This window comes from Artibeus jamaicensis, unplaced genomic scaffold, assembly GCF_021234435.1.
Source record: "Artibeus jamaicensis isolate MK-2021 breed Jamaican fruit bat unplaced genomic scaffold, CSHL_Jam_final contig_2259, whole genome shotgun sequence".
In the NCBI taxonomy this organism is placed as follows: Eukaryota; Metazoa; Chordata; class Mammalia; order Chiroptera; family Phyllostomidae; genus Artibeus; species Artibeus jamaicensis.
Genome location: NW_026521468.1, coordinates 1,620,795 through 1,639,861, shown reverse-complemented (window position 1 = coordinate 1,639,861; position 19,067 = coordinate 1,620,795). Strand labels below are relative to the sequence as shown.

Below are 19,067 nucleotides of genomic sequence, written 5' to 3'. Positions count from 1 at the left end.
ATTGCAGCCCCTCCTCCCCCCAGTTTACTTGGCTGTAAACTGCCTCTGGAAGTTTACGGGGCTGCCCCGGAAGCAGGTCCATTTCATATCGTACCGTTCCCGGAGGGAACGGCGCAGGCGGGATTTCCCCACTTTACAACACCAGCAGGGCTGGTGGTAGCCAGGGAACGGGAGGCAGCGAGGGGTTCAAGGGCTCCGATTCTTCCTATCATCGCCGTAGGAATGGAGGGGTCTAAGACGTCCAGCAACACCATGCAGGTGAGCTTCGTGTGCCAGCGCTGCAGCCAGCCCCTAAAACTGGACACGAGCTTCAAGATCCTGGACCGTGTCACCATCCAGGAGCTCACAGGTCAGCGAGACCCTTGCAAAGAGGGTGGTCAAAATCGTTGAAAGTGGGCAGCTTTGGAGATGTAGGTCTTAAGGTGTCTATCCGTGTAGTCTGCCACAGACTCCCGTGTAAACCCAGGAAAGTCCATCTCTCTGGCTGCCTATGTGCTCCTCCAGCTGGAATACAAATCAGTTCTGATACAGAGCGCTTCGGGGAGCGTTCTGTAGCAGCAAGGAAAGGTCCCTAGTTTTTTACTCCTACTGTTTCAGAGTAAAGGAACATGTATGTGTAATAATAACGGGCATTTTTTGAGAGCTTACCATATCCCAAGTGCATTGCATGCATTTCTTGGTTTAGTCCCTGCAACAACCCCTACGGATCGTTTTACAAATGAGGAGTTGAGGCTCAGAAAGCTTAAGTCACTTGGCCAGTGGTCACCAGCTGGTAAATGGAAGAACACAGTCTCATTGTCCCAAGAACTGAGATGTAGTACAAAACAAAACAAAACAAAACATTGAAGGCAGTTTAAATGTCTAGTCAGCCTGCTTGGGTTGCAATCCTGGCTGTCATTTACTAGCTGAATGACTTTTTTTGCAAATTACATCACCTCTCTAGATCCTGGTTTCTTGGTTTCTTTATTTGTGAAACATAAATGACCTCCAGGTAGTTGTAAGGATCAAATATGACAAAGAACGTAAAGACTTGGGACTATGCTGGACAAATAATAATAAATGTTAGCTATTGTTAGTACCTAACTTTTCTTTTTTGAGAATTAACTCTCATTTAAACTATCATGGAAAAGGGACTATCATACAGCCAAGGGAACAGCTTAATGAACTCTCGTGCATCCGTCACCCAGCATCAACCACCAGCCGCATCCTCTCATTCCTGCGTTCTCTCTACCTTCAGTCACCTCCCATCCCCACTCAATCACTTTTTTTTTTTTACTTTGGTTATGGAAAACTTCAAAGTGTACAGTGAACCCCATGTACCCATCACCTAGCTTCTATAATTATTAGTGCACACTTAATCATGCTGTATCTGTGACCCCATGTACTCCCCTCCCACTCCAAATTATTTTGAAGCGAATCCCAAACAAATACTGTAAATATTTTGGTAATGATTTTTGAAAGATAAGATGCCTTTAAAACCATAATCAGGATATTATTATCCTGGAAAAAATTTAACAACTCCTTAATCTTACTTAATGGGCGTAAGGAAAGAAGGCGAGATTCTCTATGTAGATGGTACTTTTAAGAAGAAGGTGGAGGTGGTGAAGAGGATATTTCCAGTCCTGTTTCCATTACTTTCACACCCACTCCTGCTTTAATGGGATTGTTTTGTTTTGTTTTGGATAAGATTCTTTTGACTTGATGTTTTCCTTGCCCTTAGCTCCGTTACTTGCCACAGCCCAGGTGAAATCAGGAGAGACCCAGGAGGAAGAGGCTAACTCAGGAGAGGTAGGAAATACGGAATGCAAAGCGGATTTCTGCAGGGTGCTTGATGCTTCTGGAGCCACAGAGTTTTGAAATCTCAGGTTAACGAGATATTCTACGTGTTCAGGCCACTGCAGATCATTGGAGGTACAGAAGCACACCTCAGGTCACAGGGTTACTGAATAAGGCGTCCATTCAAAAATGTGGAGAGAGGTTCTTTATTCGAAGCAGAATTATAAGCCATTATAGGTAGGAGATGGGATGACCACTGTATCCAGGTCATCTCAGGGCATTCCTGGTTTACATCTGTTGTCCTAGCTAATTATTAGTACCCACTCCTCTCCATTCTCAAAAGTATCTTGGTTTGGGCAAAAAATTCTATGATTACTATAGTGAGAAGGATTGTCAGTGTTGGAGAACATTTCTTTTTCTTTTTTTTTTAATTTTATTTATTTAGAGGGGAAGGGAAGGAGAGAAACATCAATGTATGGTTGCTTCTGGTGCATCCCCTGCTGGGAACTGGCCAGCAACCCAGGGATGTGTCCTGACTGGGAATCGAACAGCGATCTTTTAGTTTGCAGGCCCATGCTCAATCCACTGAGCTACACCAGCAGGGCTAGATCATTTCATTTTTAAACTGAAAACTTCAGTGATCAATTTCATTGCCAGAGACAGTTGTATGTTTTTCATCACATTAAATTATGAAGAAAACATGTAAATTACTTACTCTTTTCTATGCCATGGCAAACTTGTTTGATCTGGCTTTTTTCTTGTGCCATGATATTTAGGACATCTCACCCCCAGCCCTGACTAAGAAGTGAGAAAATGCATATGTCATTATTATATGATTGAGTAAAACATACTTAGGGAAGGATGTTCCCCACAAAAAATCAAATGGAACTTAGGATGTGTCTGTACTTGGGGTCATTTCTTAGTATCCAAGGATTGGCTAGATAATATCCATTTGTTAAGTCTCTGTGGTTTATCAAGTCTTGTGGTTATCAATCAAGGGTAAAGCCAGCCAAATAGTTCTGAGGCTGTTTGGGAAATAGACTCCACCTCTAAGCTGGCAGAACTCTAATGGGCTCTTATTTCCTTCCCAGGAGCCATTTATCGAAACTCGCCAGGATGGTGTCTCTCGCAGATTCATCCCCCCAGCCAGGTGCCTACTGCTCCTTAGTCCCCTGCTCCTTGCCAAAGATTAGTCACATTTTAATTGAACCCAGAATTGGGACCTGGAGCCAGGTGATAGAGATGAATCATTACCTAGCCTTTCGGCTGTTCCAGAAAAGATGCATTCCCTTATACCTGGCCCATCACCTTCCGGTACTGATTGAGTTTTTCCTGTAGCCATTCACATGTAGGAAGAGATAGTAGCTCTCGTGAGAAAGAATTGAGAAAAGTCAAGGGAGCGATTGACTAATCAAAGAGATGGGCTCTGGAGCAGTTTAAAAGTAGCTAATGTTAGATATTCAGGTTCTTCATAATCGATGCATGTGAAGGCAGCTGGCAAGGGGTGTAATATTAAAAAATGGTCTTTCCAGATTCTCCTTCCTTTTCTATTGTAGACACATATATGTCAGTTTTTGATGCCCCCTCTCCCTCCTTAGTCCATCCAGGCCAACCTTCGTGCTGAGTGCCCCCTGTGCAACACCAGCATGGCCTTCCCTTGGGACAGAGGTACCCTTGGGAGGCCAGTCGGGCTAGGAGTGGGTATGCACCTTGAGGCCCCTCAGCTGGTGCTTGAGAGTCTCTGCCACTGGCACCGCAGTAGGTGGAGGAGGCCTCTCTGCTCCCTCATGTGGCCCGTGGGCGGGGGGCTGTCTGCAGGATGATGTCTACAGAAAGTGCCAACAGCTTCACTCTGATTGGGGAGGCATCCGATGGTGGAACCATGGAGAACCTCAGCCGAAGACTGAAGGCAAGTCGACCTCATTCCAGCCTCAACAGGGGCATGGCTGGTAGAGGGGGGTGTCGGGGCAGGTAGCAAGGGGCCGGTCCTACCCTGACTCTCCCACACTTCCAGGTCACTGGGGACCTTTTTGACATCATGTCAGGCCAGACAGATGTGGATCACCCATTGTGTGAAGAATGCACAGATACTCTTTTAGACCAGCTGGACACTCAGCTCAACGTCACCGAAAATGAGTGTCAGAACTACAAGTGAGTATCTCCAGAGCCAGGGCCTGGAAACTGACATCCGGGACTTAGAGCTGTCATTGTTCGGAGACTGCCTGGCCCTTGCCTAAGAGCTGCGGTCCACCCAGGTAAACAGAGTAACAGGTTCCCTTGGGTAAGCGTACTCTGTGTCCCTGGCAGACGCTGTCTGGAGATCTTGGAGCAAATGAACGAGGATGACAGTGAACAGCTACAGATGGAACTAAAGGAGCTGGCATTAGAGGAGGAGAGGCTGATTCAGGAGCTGGAAGATGTGGAAAAGAACCGTAAGATAGTGGCAGAAAATCTTGAAGAGGTCCAGGCTGAGGCCGAGAGGCTGGATCAGGAGGAGGCGCAGTGAGTGATCATCCTATTCTTCTATTTTCCAGCCCTCAAAGCTCCAGGAGGGGGAACGGCTTCCAGATGGATGTGTTTGGTTAGTGTATGAGCTGCAGTCAGCTGTCATTCTGTGGTGTGTTTGCTCTGGATCCTGCATATTGTTTCCTGGCCTTGTTTCTAGAGGTTTGCTTTGGGGGTTATGTATGAAGGATCAGCACGATTAAGTGAAAGAAGTGTGTTGATTAAATAGAGAGCGAGGAGCCAGGGCTGGAGTCATAGCTCTGTGTGGTAGGGCACTGGGCTCATTTGAGTGAGTCAGCCAGCATTTTCCTCTGGAAGGATGAGCATATTGGCCTACATTTGTTCTTTCTCAGCTCAGAAATTTCATTGGTGCTCTTGACCTGAGAGAACCCTCTGTCTATTTGGGGAGACACAGTGTCCACATTAACTGAAATGAGGGAAGTGAAGGACAGAACAAAAAGTTAATTTTTCATGGAGCAATGTAACAAGTTCCATTGGCAATGATGTTTATTAACTATTTAAAGGACAGTAAGTATACAGAGGTGAAGTTACAGAAGTTCAGTTATGGCCAATCCATGGAAGAAGCCTCTCTTGACCCACTCACCTTGATTCTGGAAAAGACCAGACATCCAAGAGGGGTTTGGCACTGGTTTGGAGAGTCCTTTTTACCTCCCCCTTTTGCATATGGACAGCTGGAATTTGAGGTACTCCTGCCCCTCCCAGGCAAAAGCACTGGAGCAAGTATGTTCCTTTGAGTGGGATCTGTGACATAGCTAAAAGATGGCATAACTAGAGGGAACCACAGTCACTAAGAGTAAACTGTTAAGAGGGATGATAACAGAAAATTTAAGCCCTGGCTGGTGTAGCTCAGTGGATTGAGCACAGGCTTGCGAACCAAAAGATCACAGTTTGATTCCCAGTCAGGGCACATGCCTGGGTTGCAGGCCAGTTCCCAGCAGGGGCCAGTACCCAACAGGGGATGCACCAAAAGCAACCATACATTGATATTTCTCTCCTTCTCTCCTTCCCTTCCCTTTTAAAGATAAATAAAATTAAAAAAAAAAAGAAAATTTAGCCTCCAAACTAACAGCCTTCAATGGCCGTCTTGAATGCTCACAGGTATCAGAGAGAGTACAGTGAATTTAAACGACAACAGCTGGAACTGGACGATGAGCTGAAGAGTGTGGAAAACCAGATGCGTTATGCCCAGATGCAGCTAGACAAGCTGAAGAAAACCAACGTCTTTAATGCCACCTTCCACATTTGGTAATGAGGGCTGGAGGATGGGGAACATCTGGGAAGCACTGCCTGGATTTTAGCTGTTGAACGCTAAGCCAGGGGCCCACCTCCCACAGCATGGGACTGTGTGTCATTCTCACCCGTCTGGGTCTCTGCCATTCCTTGTGATGGGCCGTGCACATTCACGGGATTCTAGAGCTTAAAGCCATATACTTTTCCAAGGAAAGGGGAAGATCTGAGTCCTCGGGCCCCGTGAAATTCTGGTCCTGTGCCTGGACCTGAGGGTCACTCATCTATTAACGTACTTGATGTTTTGTCCATTTAACTAGTAACTGTTGCGCATCTACTGTGTGGTAGGTGCTATTCTAAGCTCTAGGGTGGCAACAGCAGACAGTATGTGTTCTATGTTCTAGTTGCCTCTATCTCATGGAGGAGATGGGTCAGTAGTGGGCAGTGGTAACACAGTGTGCCGATGGTTACCCCAGGTGCCACGGGAGCACAGAAGGGCACTTTCCTCCGTGCGGGAAGGCCACGCGGGAAGCTTCTGTCAGAGGGGGTTGACGTTTGAGCTGAGATGTGAAGTACAAGTCTGCAGAGGAGGGGGCTTGTTCCTGGCTGAGAGGATGTCATGGGCGAAGAAACCGAGGAAAGCGGGAGTGTAGATTCAGAGAACTGAAAGGAGCCTATTGTGACTAGAGATTAAGTGTAAAGGGGAGAATGACAGGATATGAAACTGGAGAGTCACCAGTCTGGAAAGGATCTTGTAGGTGTCATGAAGGGCTTTGGACTTTATTCAGAAGGCAGTGAGCCCCTAGAGCACTCTAGGCAGGGAAGTGAGTAACTAGGTTCCCGTTGGTGATAGCTTTACCTGCAGCGTGGGACATGACTTGAGGGAAGAGGCAGTGTTTTGGGGAGGGAGACTTGTTAGTAGGAATGTAAACAGGAAGAGAGGAGTAGATTGGGTTGGGGGAGGAGTGGACGGAGGGAAGAGGTTTAGGAGGTAGAATCAACAGAGTCTGGTGCTTTTCTGCAGGGAGGGAGCCAAGAGAGAGCATTCGAGGGTGACGCCCAGGTTTCTGCTTTGGCATCTGAGCAGCAGGGGGAAAGACAATGACTCCTGTTTCAGACACGTGTTTAAAGTCCCAAGTAGGTATATGGATCTGGAGATAAGGAGAGAGATTTATGTTAGGCCTTAGGTGACAGCAGGAAGTCCCAGAAGTTGCTAAGTTTTAAGTTCTCCCCGTGTTTTTCCCTGCCCTTGGCCGTCTTCTGTAGGCACAGTGGACAGTTCGGCACAATCAATAACTTCAGACTAGGCCGTCTGCCCAGCGTTCCTGTGGAATGGAATGAGATTAATGCTGCCTGGGGCCAGACGGTGCTGCTGCTCCACGCCCTGGCCAATAAGATGGGTCTGAAATTTCAGAGGTAAGAAGTGGAGCCCTCTCCTGGGGTGTGGTATGTCTTTGATATAATTTCTGTCTCCATCCTCATATTGCTTTCCAGTCTGGCTGGAACCTTTGCCCCAACAGACTGGGAGTTTACTCTCTGGAGTGTCTGCTTCTGGTTCTCTCCTCAGCATCAGGCTCTTTCTACTGATAAGCAGCCCTCGATGCGCATGACCCTGGCAGTGGTCCCCAGCCCACCGTCTGTCTCCAGAACTTTTGTGTTCCCTAAGCTACTTTCAGGTTTTGTTTTTAAATCTAAACCAAAACATATATTCATCCACAGAGGCCCTTAGACAATTACATATTAAATGTACTTTGTTCCATAAGCAAAATCTTAAACATGGGGCCTACGGGGAGGTGAGAGAGAGGGACGGGAACAATGGAAGAGGCACGTCACTGGGTTCCGACGTCAGGCCTCACCGAAGGCGGCGTCCCATCTCCATCCGTGCGCATCTCCTTTTTAGGTATCGACTCGTTCCCTATGGAAACCATTCGTACCTGGAGTCTCTGACAGACAAGTCTAAGGTACTCTGGGGAGCTCCGTCTTCGCTGGAATACAAAATTCTTGCACCTTCTAACAGGACAGTTTATGTTTGATAATGGCCTTATTCAGTGTCCTTTTTAGCCTGAGATATCTCACGAGGAGCCAGTGTCTTGTCCAGGTCAGGATTAGACACTTTGAGGCCTGTAGAAAAAATTACTTTTTCACAGTCTTTGGAGAAGGGGTGTGGGCAGATCAGAGGAGAATGTGCTCTTGGGCAGGGAAGGAGTCACTGTGAGGTGGATGTTTAAGGCATTTCCATCGCTAGGAAAACAGGTCTGGGCGCACTGTCTTTTGCCCAGGGGGGCATGTTCAGTGGGATATGGAGGGAACGTGATGTGACAGATGGAGAGGTTGCGAGCACGCTCTGACAGGCCGTCTCAGTGCCGCACACACAGCCAGTTCTCTCTCCTTGAGCAGGAGCTGCCGTTGTACTGTTCTGGGGGGTTGCGATTTTTCTGGGACAACAAGTTTGACCACGCGATGGTGGCTTTCCTGGACTGTGTGCAGCAGTTCAAAGAAGAGGTTGAGAAAGGCGAGACACGTTTTTGTCTTCCCTACAGGTCAGTATCCTCCCCCAATGCTGAACAAACCTAGAGCAGGGCCAAGTTGAGCGGAACTGAAGGGACAGGAAGAATGGAGGCAAAACAGAATAAATGGTGGGAACATGGTAGAAAAATCACATGACACTGATGGGCAGAGACTGATCAACACGGCAAGTAGGACAGAACGTGAGCACCTGGCCCCTAGCGAAAAAGAGTGTTGTCTCAGACGGTTTGGGGGGTGTTCTTGGCACAGAGCTCAAGGCCGCTGTCCAGGTTCAGGAACGTTTTCCCCGAAGCCCTTGGAAATATACAGGAATGCTTCCTTTGGTCAAATTGCATAGAAGCCGAGTGATGGAGATCTTAGTTCAGGAGAGTAAGGTCGAGCTGCTTCTGTCACCCCAAAACAAAGCCTTTCTTTTCTCCTGCCTTCCTCGTCTGCCTGTGAGTTCAGGGATGCCTAGGAAAACAGTGAGGAGCACTGTAACCCTCACTCACCCCCTGCTCCAGGCTTGTCATCTGTGTGGGTGTGTGTGCTGTCCCTGTGCTCCACAATGACAATGAGGCTCTTGTGACAGCCTTCTTGATTTTTGGCTTTCAAGCAAATCCAAAATACACTATGGTTCCTCGCCAAGAGTTCTTTAACAGATAAAATGACGTGAATGGTCCCATGATTAAGTCTGTGCCCATTTGCCTGGACTGACTTAACTCGATCTCAGTTACCAATGAGCTCTGCTGTGTCCGTCTGCAGGATGGATGTGGAAAAAGGCAAGATTGAAGACACAGGAGGCAGCGGTGGCTCCTATTCCATCAAAACCCAGTTTAACTCTGAGGAACAGTGGACAAAAGCTCTCAAGTTCATGCTGACGAATCTGAAGTGGGGTCTGGCTTGGGTGTCCTCACAGTTTTATAATAAATGACTTTCTTCCTGAGGGGGATGTTTGCCTTAAAGGCTTTAAATTTTGTTTTGTTTGAAAAAAAGTTTTTAAATTAAATTCGGGTACTATTAAACAGCACATGTTTACAATACCAAAAAAGAAAAAAAGTCTTCAAAAGCCACTTTAAAATACCATATGACGAATAGTTTCCAGGGCTATACATGCCATGTATGGCTCCCAGCCTTCGTTACCGTTCTGACCCTTAACCCCATGCCTTTCTTTCCCTCTCTCCCCTTAAAACAACTAATTTAAGTTTGCTTGTTTTTTTTTAACTGAGTTGACTTGAGATTGATGTGTTTTTCAGTGGACTTTGTCTCTCTCAACTTCCTGCACTTAAACAATGTTAAATAGGAACTTTTGTTCCCACTGAGACGATGGGATGTACGAGACGCACGATTGGATAATGAGAGAAAAGGACATGCAAGCTTTGGTCACCATGTGATGTGATCAGAAGCCCGAAATCTGACACGTCTCACTCGGTGCTGGTGCTGAATGCCTGCTCTGCTCCGCGTGAGCGATACGGAATGCTGTCTGATACTGTTTGAGCCATTGTGGCGAGGTTTAATTATTTGTAATAAAAGGTTTGCCGCAGTCTGATAACTGCCCAAGGCGCACCGGTGGGTCTTTCTTGAACTAAAATAGAGCACTTTGTGTTTCGGGAGAACTCAGCTCAAATGCAGGTATGTGGAAGTTCTGTTGAGATGGGTTAGTGTTACTTTTTAAAAAGACTAATGGCGCCCTGACTGGTGTGGCCTGGTTGGGTGGTGTCCTGCAAGGCGAAAGGCTGCCGGTTGGATTCCCAGTCAGGACACACGCCTGGGTTGCGGGTTCAGTCCCTGCTTGAGAGGCAACCAACTGATGTTTCCATCTCACAGCACTGTTTCCCTTTTCACCTGCTTCCCTTCTTTCTAAAAATAAATAAATAAAGCCTTTTTTAAAAAAAGACTAGTGGAAAATAGCCATGGAGAAAGCCCTGTTTGTGTAGATCTCAGTAACAGAACAGAGATGTTAAACTAAGGGAAATGTAGACTGCCTTCTTGCTCAGTCAAGGTCACCCAGATGGTCTCAGTTTTTGAGCCCCTGGTTAATGTTAATCTTTATGTCTGATGTGCTCTCGTAATGAAATGAACAGTTAAAGAAAAGGCATAAATATCTTGTTAAATAAAAGTGAATCAACTTCACTAGTATTTCTATCTCTCCCAGCTTTTTATGTTTTCAGTCTGATATGACAAAAAGGACATGCTTCTCCACCTTAACTCTCTGATGCAGAAAAATAAGCATAAAGTTGGAATACAAAACACAGTTCAAAAGATACTTGAAACTTTTGTATCCTGAGCATTAAAGTAAACAAAGGGAGAGATGAGTGCAGTGATGGGAGGCCGTTTGTATTTGGCAGATTCAGTCTGTCTCACGTGTTGGAGGAAGCAGCGGCCCTCAGCGCTCTGGCCACCAGGTGGGGAGGAACAGGCCGCTGTCGCCCCGGCGTGCTGGCTCCTACGCTGTGGGTCAGGATTGCGTAAGAGAAGGTGGCGATGCTCTCCAGGGCAATGCCAGTGATGCTCTGCAGATGCCCCACCACCTTCAGGAACAGAGACAGGGTTACTATTACCAAGGCATCTCATCATGTTTTAGTGCACAGGCACACTGCTTGGGCTGTTCTCTCAAGCCCAGCGTAAATTCTTTCATTTCTCTGGATTTCCTGAGAAGACTAAATCCAGACCCCAGTGTTTGCCAATAGCCAGATAACATTAGGATACCTTTGCCCTGATGGTGTTAGTGTGGAAAGTTTCTGCTAGACATTTCACTTGTCTGGAGATAAGTTTTGTGAAATGTGAGAGGGATATTTGAGCCTTGACATTTTCTCTGTTTAGGAGGATACATTTATTGGACTTGAACATGATAGCAGATTATCGATTAGCAGATTGTAGTGAAGTCCAATAAAAGTAAATGAACAAGCTGAACTTGGACCTCCATTTCCAATTCCATAAGAGGAAAACTGGAGAACACTTCAGTCCTCACTTAGTTTTTCCCTCGCCCATATCCTGCTCATTCATCTTAACCCTGGGTCTCAGCCCCTGTCTTTTATAGGTTGTCTTCTCTTCCTTTCGCTCACGGGAGGACGCTCTCCACTACGTGCACTCTGACCACGCTGTGCCTGCTCGGCGGCACGCACCTGGCTCCAACACCCGTGGTTTTGGATGAACGCACTTGCTGCGATGACTCCTACTGCCAGTAGCATGAAGTCCTCCTTCACTGAGACAAACTTCTCCCTGAATTACCAAAACCATGATTAATTTTGGAGCTGGAGTGAAATGTGACCTTCCAAATCTTAGGGTCATGGCACTTCAATTGTTTACGTTGATCATTTTGGAATTTTTAAGACATGGAAAGAAAAAGTCAAGTAACAGCTTATTTGCCCCTCTCCCAGCCGCCGTCCCCCACCCCCCCAACAACACACCAGACCAGCTGGGATTAAAACATGAGCCTCCTGTCTGAATGGTTTCTGGGCCTTTTGTTGTCCCACGTGTCTCCCTGACAAATGTAACTGAGGCTTTTTACCATTCTGACTTTACAGTAATCAAACACTTTTGTCCAAGTTGCAACCTTGTGACTGGCTTTTTTTCCCAAATGACTACAAAAACAGTCCAGTAATCTCAAATTATAAACAACTCTAAAGAAAACTAGGAAATAATTACTCGAAGTCATTTAAATTAAAAGCAAAAGCGTTTAGGGTCTTGCTGATTGGGCTCAGTCATCTGCATCCAAGCGACATACCAGATGTTAATTTGAACCAGATAACCTGTGCAGATTGTCTGTGGGCTGGATGCCTTGCCAGGTCAGTTTCAAGCACCACGTCCTCACACTACATTCTGGACTCCCCGTTTCTGGAAGGAACCTACACTGAGGGAGTCACCTTACCCTTGCAGCTGACTGGGTGTGGAGTTCTCGATCGAGGCCCTCAGCAGACTCTCATATACGGGTTCATGCAGAAGATAGACCAGGTCGAGCAGGGTTAGGCAGGTGGCATGCAGCTGTGTGGCTGGGACCAAGCACCCGTTGTATCCTAGATGGAGTGTGGGCGTGGTAAAGAGCATCATGCGGGTCTTTTCTGATCATAATCACAGTTGTTAATGTAACATAAAACTGTTGAGCTGCTAATGTGCTTCCTGATGGCTTTACTGTAAGAAACCTCTTTAGCTGGAGGTCAGTTTCAAAGGACAAAGGGAAAGGTAGAGAAATCTCCATATACAATCAGAGTATATTTATTTTTTTCCCCTCTTATCTCATGCCTCTCTATAAAGTAACTCTTTGATCTGGTGAGAATACCCAATGAGTTCAAACAAGCCAGGTGCTAAGTTTCTTTCCCTGACAAGTACCAGAGAGAGCACTTTCCTCAGTCACTGCAGGCTTCCTTCTGTTCCTCATTGGTGGGTTCTGCCCACTGCCCCCAGATCCCTGAGTATATATATTCTTACTGTCTTCTATGGGAGATTCCAGCCCACAGTCCCTGGCACACTGCAGTACCTAGAACCTCCAGGAGCATCTCTACATATGCCAGGGGAGTAGGCAGATTGATCTGGAAGTTCAGGGACTTCAAAACATCAAGCTCTGACTCCAGCAGTTCCTCCTTAGTGTGTAGATATCCTAGAGCCTGGAGGAAATTCAGGACCGTAATGTTGCTGATTATCTGAGCAAAGGGAAACAAAACAGTGAGGGGGAGAAAAGTGTGTCAGCGTAAGGGCCGCACCTCGGCACAGCATTATACAAAGTCCTGCCAGTCCAGCCCAAGCCTTTGCCGCCTCTTCTCTTTTGGTAACGCCCCTTCTACTCAGCGCTTTGCCATAGCGAACTTGGTTCCCACACCCACCAGGGTCTCCAGGCCTCTGCACATGCTGTTGCCTGCATCTGGATCTCCCTCTTCCCCTTCTTTCTCCCTGCTTTCCTTTACGCTGCTCCCTCTTCCCTTGGGGCCAGCCCCACCTTTCAACACCCCTTCCCCTTTTGAGAAGGCATTTTCTCCAAATACACTTCCTTGACTCTCCATAGCTGATAAGGTACATTTATAGCCCTCTGTCTGTACACTGATCAGAACACTTTCCCACATGATTTGCCTGTGTGTCTTCTCTCATTGGATAGTAAGTGCCTTGAGAGCACAGATGATATTTTTACTGTTACAGCCATGGCACCTAGTGCAGCATCTGGCCGTAGAAGACAATAAATACTTGTTGAGTGAATGATATTTCATTATATAGGCATTGGGTAATGGTGTGGAAAAGTTTTATCCTTTATAAGTGGAATATTTCCCTTTAATACTGATAGGTATGTTGGCAACTCAGACATTTTATGTAAATTGTCCTTGAATTCAAGGGGAGAAAAGGTGACCTGTGTGACTAATGGCATCTGTCCAGCAATTATACTTTGGGAACAGAACTTCAGGCTATTTAATAACTGCCCCTATGTGACTGTGTGTGTGCACATGCGCGTGCCTGCATGCGCGTGTGGGAGGTATGCTTTGGAAGCATAATTGCACTCAGGAATTTCCACGTGAGGAGTACCACCTAGCCTAGCAGGGGGTTCCTCACAGTCACCTTTGAATGAGCTGGTTTCTTTCTAGCACTCAGGGGCCCGTGAGCCACCACAGCTCCTTACTTTGTAGTGGAAAGAAAGTTTGCTTGCCAACTGAACACATGACACAAGGCGCAGGATAAACTTGTTGAAAAGCTGCTCTTTCAGAGCCCTCCAATTCTGTGCTTCGGTCTTATCTCTTAGCTGGATTGTAGCTTGTTTGCAGATATTCTCTGCCTGCTTAACCATAAACCTGTAAAGAAGAGAAGGGGGAGATTAAACAACCCACACTCACTCAAACTAAAAGGAGTTTCTGCTTCAAAGTGTGCTACATCTTACCCTCTCCAATAGCGACCACTGGCAATAAACTGACATTTGCAATACAGGGTACGAAACAAGGTCTCACGGTCAGGGACACTAGTACTGTTTTCTCTTTTTAAGACTTGGGTACATTAGCCATTTTCAAGAGGTACAATGTACAAGTGCCTTATGCTCAGGGCTTTACCTTTCTAGGATTTCTACAGCCTGGTAGCTCACAGATTTCTCCAGACACCATTGTTCAGACAGGAGAAAAACAAACTCTGCCAAAACAGGAAAGAAGGGCCTAATTCACAAGGTGCAACCAGAACCACTCTTGCGAACTCTTGGCATGGTGTAAAAGCCATGATGGGGGTACGGGGAGAGGGTCAGGAGGCGAGAAACATGAGACTGAAACAACCCAAGAGGAGCTTAGCTCCTTTTGGTGCCAATGGGCAGATCAGAGGCATGAAAAGGAGGCTGACAGGGTGCCAAAGACAAGGGCTTACCAAGCCCCCTCAGTGACCCTGCGGGCTTCCTGTCCGTCTCAGCTGATAAAAGGCTTAGCCAGCTACACACAAACATACCAGCTGGTCTAAGGGGCCTCTACACCATGCTGGGAACCCTCAGCTTCAAGGGAGATTCTTGGATGAATAAAAACCCTAACCCCTATATTCTGTTTGCAGTGGAATGTTGACAGGAACAGAAAGGTCCCTCCTGGAGCCTCGATATTCTTTATAATACTGTTTGTTTAGTAACCACCCTCTGGAGAACTCCCATTGCTTTACAAACACGATTCACCTTACAGCTGGACACCATCTCTCCACCACTGGCTTCTTGGGTAAATGCGTGGTAGCTGAGCCTCTCCCTAGGAGCAAGTTTGTTACAGTGGAGTGGTTTGTTTTGAAGAAACATCCTCCGAATCAGGGAAAACAGCCCAGTTTGGGCGGTGGGGAAGGTAGAAAGGGCAAGAGACCTTGGCAAGGTTTGAAGCTGCCTGTTTCTCTTTGAAAGAACCACCCCGGATAGAATTTTATTTAGTTTGCAATATCATTAGAGGGTGGAAACAAGGGTAAATGTTAGTTCTCAATAAAGGAAGCTGCAGAACTGAGAGCTTAGCACTTATCAGGGAAGAATTACATACAATCAAATGACAGTATGTCTTCAAAGAAAATTTGAGGTCAAGCTAGCACAAGATAATTTAACAATCTATTTGACACACATCACACACAGGTGTATGTACGAAACCCCATCATCGTTAGAGACTAAATAAAGCTCTGCCAGCAATGTCCAATGAAGAGCATTAGTTTAAGCAATTAAGCAAAATGCCCTAGAATAATTGTTATTAGCCAGTCCTTTCATGTGTTGGAGTTCCGGCTTCCTTTTTGGTTGTTGTTGTTTGTTTTCTCTCTGTGTGTATAGTTGTTTGGTTTGGTTTTGGTCTGAATTATCTAGGCAATTGTTTCTACTTTCCATTTTAATTTGCCAAGAAAAGTAAGGAGGGTGGAATGGGTAAGGGTTACACCTCTCCCCTTGCTGGCTCCACCTCCTGCACTTACAAACATACTCAGATGTACCATTAACTAAAAGACCCTCCCCCTCTATCCTCTTATCTCTAATTTTGTGAAAACCTAGCTTACACCTGCTGTTTCCGCTTCATCACTTACTTCCTAATGTTCTGCAATTTGGCTTCTACTTTACCCAACCTGTTGAAATAATTGTCTCAAAGGTGAGTAAATACGTCCAAATTGTTCAATGTCATGGCCCCTTGGCCATCCTCATTTCTGTGGTTCGAATCCCGGCAGCATCTGAAACTGCTGACCACCATCCTTTCTGCAATTCTCCCCTTGGCTTCCAAAGATCTCTTGGTTCGATTCCTATCTCCCAAACCACTCCTTTTATTCCCTTCGTGACTCTTCTTCCTACTCCAATTTCTTGAACACAAAATGTTTCCCAAGGAACTGTCCTCGACCTTCTCTGTTCTCCCTCTAGTAGTTCACCCTCTGCCACAGTTTGAGTAATATTATTATGGAGATAATTCCCAAGCCTTTATGTCTAGTTCTGACCTCTCTCCTGATTTTTTAAACAGCCTGCTAGAAAATTTCCTCTGTTTTATAAGCACCTGAAACTTAGTCGATTCAAAACTAAAGCGATTATCTTTCACAAAGGTCGCACTTCCTCCTGTTTTAGTTTTTCTTAAATGTGTGTGGGTGTTTTCCTCAATGGCACCACTCTATTCCCAGTTCCCTAGGTTCAACTCTTTGGCAGTCAACTTTGCCTTCTTCACTTCTTAAGTTCATCCATTGTGGAACCCTCTATTCTACCCATCCTCCCTGTAATTCCCTCAGCCCTGTTACCTAAACTGCTCACCCAGACTCTGCTGGTCTATCTCCCTCCCACCTCTCTAGACCCCAATCCATCCTTTGCAGCACAGCCAGCACATTTCTCCTAGAGCAAAGGTTAGAGTCATCTCACACCCACATTAAAATACCTTCGATGCCTTGTTTTTCTGCAGAGATAAGTATAAACTGCTCTTTGAATTTGGCATTCAAAGTTCCACATAGAATGTCTCCCAACTACCTTTCTGATCTTGATTTCAACTACTTCACTGAGTAGTTGGGCTAATTTACTGAGACTTACTCTAAGCTTCCCTATTTCCATAGCTTTACTTGTGTTAGAATCGCTGGCTCCGTTTCCTATCTTTACCAACCAAAGTGTCATCTTTCCTTCGAGGCCTACTTCAAATGCCACAATGCCCGGAGGACTTCTTCAGTTCTTCCTACCCCCACCTCGCACCATCACTCCTTTCAATCCCCGTGAAGGCTTGTTTTATGGGTATGTCACTTATCTAACCATACTTGGACCTCGGCATTTGCAGATTTGCCCTAATATTCTCCAAGGATTATCTATGTGGTTTGAAAACAGGGGCTAGATCTCTGCTTCATCTTTTTATCTTTACACATGTGGAAGTCGAGGGTGGGGTACTGGTGTGGCTTGCTTATCACTGCATCCCCAGCACCCGGCATACGGTAACCTATTTGAATTAATAAAGTAAACTAAATCACAAGGTCGGCGCCTCAAAGACAGATGCCCAGCACTCCCCTAAACCCGCTCCCTGGCCCTGCGTTCACACCCACGATCCGGGTCTCTCTGAAGCTGCCCAGCCGTCCCGCAGACTCCTGCACTGCTTGCTCATTCTGCTGGGCCAAGTGGAGCAGAGCGTCTTCGATCGTCTCTGTAGCAACAGCTCCAAACTGAAATTCACTGAGAGAGGCCAGTCTCGGTCTCCCGGGTCTGTTCATTTTCAGACACCTTTCCGGACACCCAGAAGGCTCGCTGGATCCATAAACCGATCCCTTTAGCTTCTCTCCACTGCCTTCTGCCACACTCTGGACTCGTTCTCCCGCCTTGTGTGTTTGCCCTCGCCTAGAGTCTAAGGAACACGCAGTTCCCGCCACAGCCCCGTGCGCTCCGCAGTCCTTCCCGCCCCCCACCAACCGCCAGGACTCCTCAGCCAATCAGAAAGCACGGCCTCTTCCCTTCTGCCCCGCCCATCTAAGGTCAGGAGCCGCGCTCCGTTGGTTTAAAAAAAAAAAAAAAAATCTTGGACTACAGCTCCCAGAGACCCCTGCGGCGGCCAGAGACTGCTATTCCCAGCAAACTCCTCGCCCCTCGACTTCGAAGAGAGGAGCGGCAATATGGCGGCCCCCGGAGCTGGCGACCCTCTGAATGCTAAGAGTGGACAGGCCCCTCTGGCCCAGCGCATTGACCCGACACGAGAGAAGCTGACTCCCGAGCAGCTGCAATTCATGCGGCAGGTGCAGCTCGCCCAGTGGCAGAAGACGCTACCACAGCGGCGAACCCGGAACATCCTGACCGGCCTGGGCATTGGGGCCGTGGTGTTAGCTATTTGTATCCGTCTGTACTGTAGATTCAGGGAGGCCACATATGGGGGCAAGGGGAGGTGAGCAGAAGCGTGTAGGAGGGCAGTGTGGAGGATGGTAGAAAGAATCTGAGCTGTGAAAACCTAAGGCTGGGTCAAACATTTAATGCCCATTACTTTGTGGTTTTAAGGTGCTCTTTTAATATGATTCATTAATAGTAACAGTTGGGGTCAGACCTTGGAAGAACAGAGGGCAGAAGAATAAAGCACTGATTTGAGAGGGTGAGAGCTTAACAAGTGTAGTGGAAGCAAGTCTGGGAAAAGGGAATGTACATATTTCAAGTGGTTTCCCTAACCCACCTCCGCAGATGGTTATACCTTCTACTCAGTGTCCCAGGAGCATTTCCTAGATGAGCTGGAGGATGAAGTTAAAGCTGCTCGAGCCCGAGCAAAGGAAAGGGCATCCGGACCCTGATCCAGATGCGCATTGCACATCTCCAACCTGCTGGAGCCCCTTCACGTGATGCATGATACCCTGTGACCTTGTCGAAGTTGAAGCCTGCTCACAGCATTGCTGGCACCTTACCTTGAACTATGATTAAGCCCAAGAAGCTCTGGATTTATGCGTTTGGCCGTTGTCAAGGGAACATTGCCCACCTCACATTCAACTGTGAGCCACGGCTAGGAGCGGAGCCCTTCTCCTGGTTCGCTTTTTTTCTTTTTTGAAAGGTATCCAACCTTGGGTTTTCCCAGGCTTTCTGACTTGGTGGTTTAACCCCCTCACCTCCCAGGGACTGGGAGGAAGGAGGACCAGAAGTGGGCTGTCACGGGAGTGGGTGTGGCAACTCTGTGCAGTATTGGATGTGTGAGGAAAGACGGGGTCAGGTTGAGAATAAACTTGAGTCATCTTTCTTGGGGTCAGGTGAGTGCGTTGGGCTGACACTTCATGCTAAAAAGCTCCACAGGCAGTAGCCGCAGCAGTGGCATTGCCCCAGGGAGCCATAAATGTTTAACTAGAATTACTTTTTCCGTGAGATCTTTCCACCTGATTTAAGAGAGAGCTCGTGGTGGGTCACTGGTTCCGTCTTTGAGACTGAACCACATCTTGAGGGGAGGGGAGAGAGAAAAGTCACTCGTTGTCCTCTGCCCTCAAGAACAACGCACTGTTCCAGCTTTATTGCCTTTCTCCCACCCGTCAAGAGGAAGGGTGATGAAGGGCGAGGGACAAGCAGCTTTCACTTTTGTAACTTCCACTGGGGCCTGCCTGTGTAGACCTAAGGTGGGATCTAGATGGGATCTCAGCTTGGGGTTATGGATCATTAACTGTGTAGTTTC

The 19,067-nt window shown here is 46.9% G+C and overlaps 3 protein-coding genes across 3 annotated transcripts; 2 read left to right on the top strand and 1 right to left on the bottom strand.

Annotated features, from left to right (window-relative positions):
* The first annotated feature begins 220 nt into the window (after nucleotides 1-220).
* On the top strand, nucleotides 221-10,167 carry BECN1 (beclin 1). The gene is given in 13 exon segments (XM_053660219.1): nucleotides 221-349; nucleotides 1,721-1,788; nucleotides 2,868-2,926; nucleotides 3,375-3,405; nucleotides 3,407-3,444; nucleotides 3,595-3,685; nucleotides 3,791-3,927; nucleotides 4,084-4,278; nucleotides 5,401-5,547; nucleotides 6,796-6,945; nucleotides 7,430-7,490; nucleotides 7,927-8,069; nucleotides 8,800-10,167. Coding segments are annotated over 13 exon segments (1,416 nt in total). The 5' UTR covers nucleotides 221-222; the 3' UTR covers nucleotides 8,969-10,167.
* Nucleotides 10,168-10,216: 49 nt separating this feature from the next.
* Nucleotides 10,217-17,151, bottom strand: CNTD1 (cyclin N-terminal domain containing 1). Its single transcript, XM_037148887.2, has 7 exons — nucleotides 16,983-17,151; nucleotides 14,058-14,133; nucleotides 13,637-13,805; nucleotides 12,512-12,674; nucleotides 11,906-12,050; nucleotides 11,160-11,256; nucleotides 10,217-10,565 (listed from the first exon to the last, which is right to left on the bottom strand). The coding sequence occupies exons 1-7, from the start codon at nucleotides 17,149-17,151 to the stop codon at nucleotides 10,395-10,397; spliced, it is 990 nt and encodes a 329-aa protein (XP_037004782.2). The 3' UTR covers nucleotides 10,217-10,394.
* A 358-nt stretch (nucleotides 17,152-17,509) lies between these two features.
* On the top strand, nucleotides 17,510-18,643 carry LOC119051938 (cytochrome c oxidase assembly factor 3 homolog, mitochondrial). Its single transcript, XM_037148905.2, has 2 exons — nucleotides 17,510-17,761; nucleotides 18,101-18,643. Exons 1-2 carry the CDS (start codon nucleotides 17,548-17,550, stop codon nucleotides 18,205-18,207), a joined length of 321 nt encoding a protein of 106 aa, XP_037004800.1. The 5' UTR covers nucleotides 17,510-17,547; the 3' UTR covers nucleotides 18,208-18,643.
* The last annotated feature ends 424 nt before the right edge of the window (nucleotides 18,644-19,067 follow it).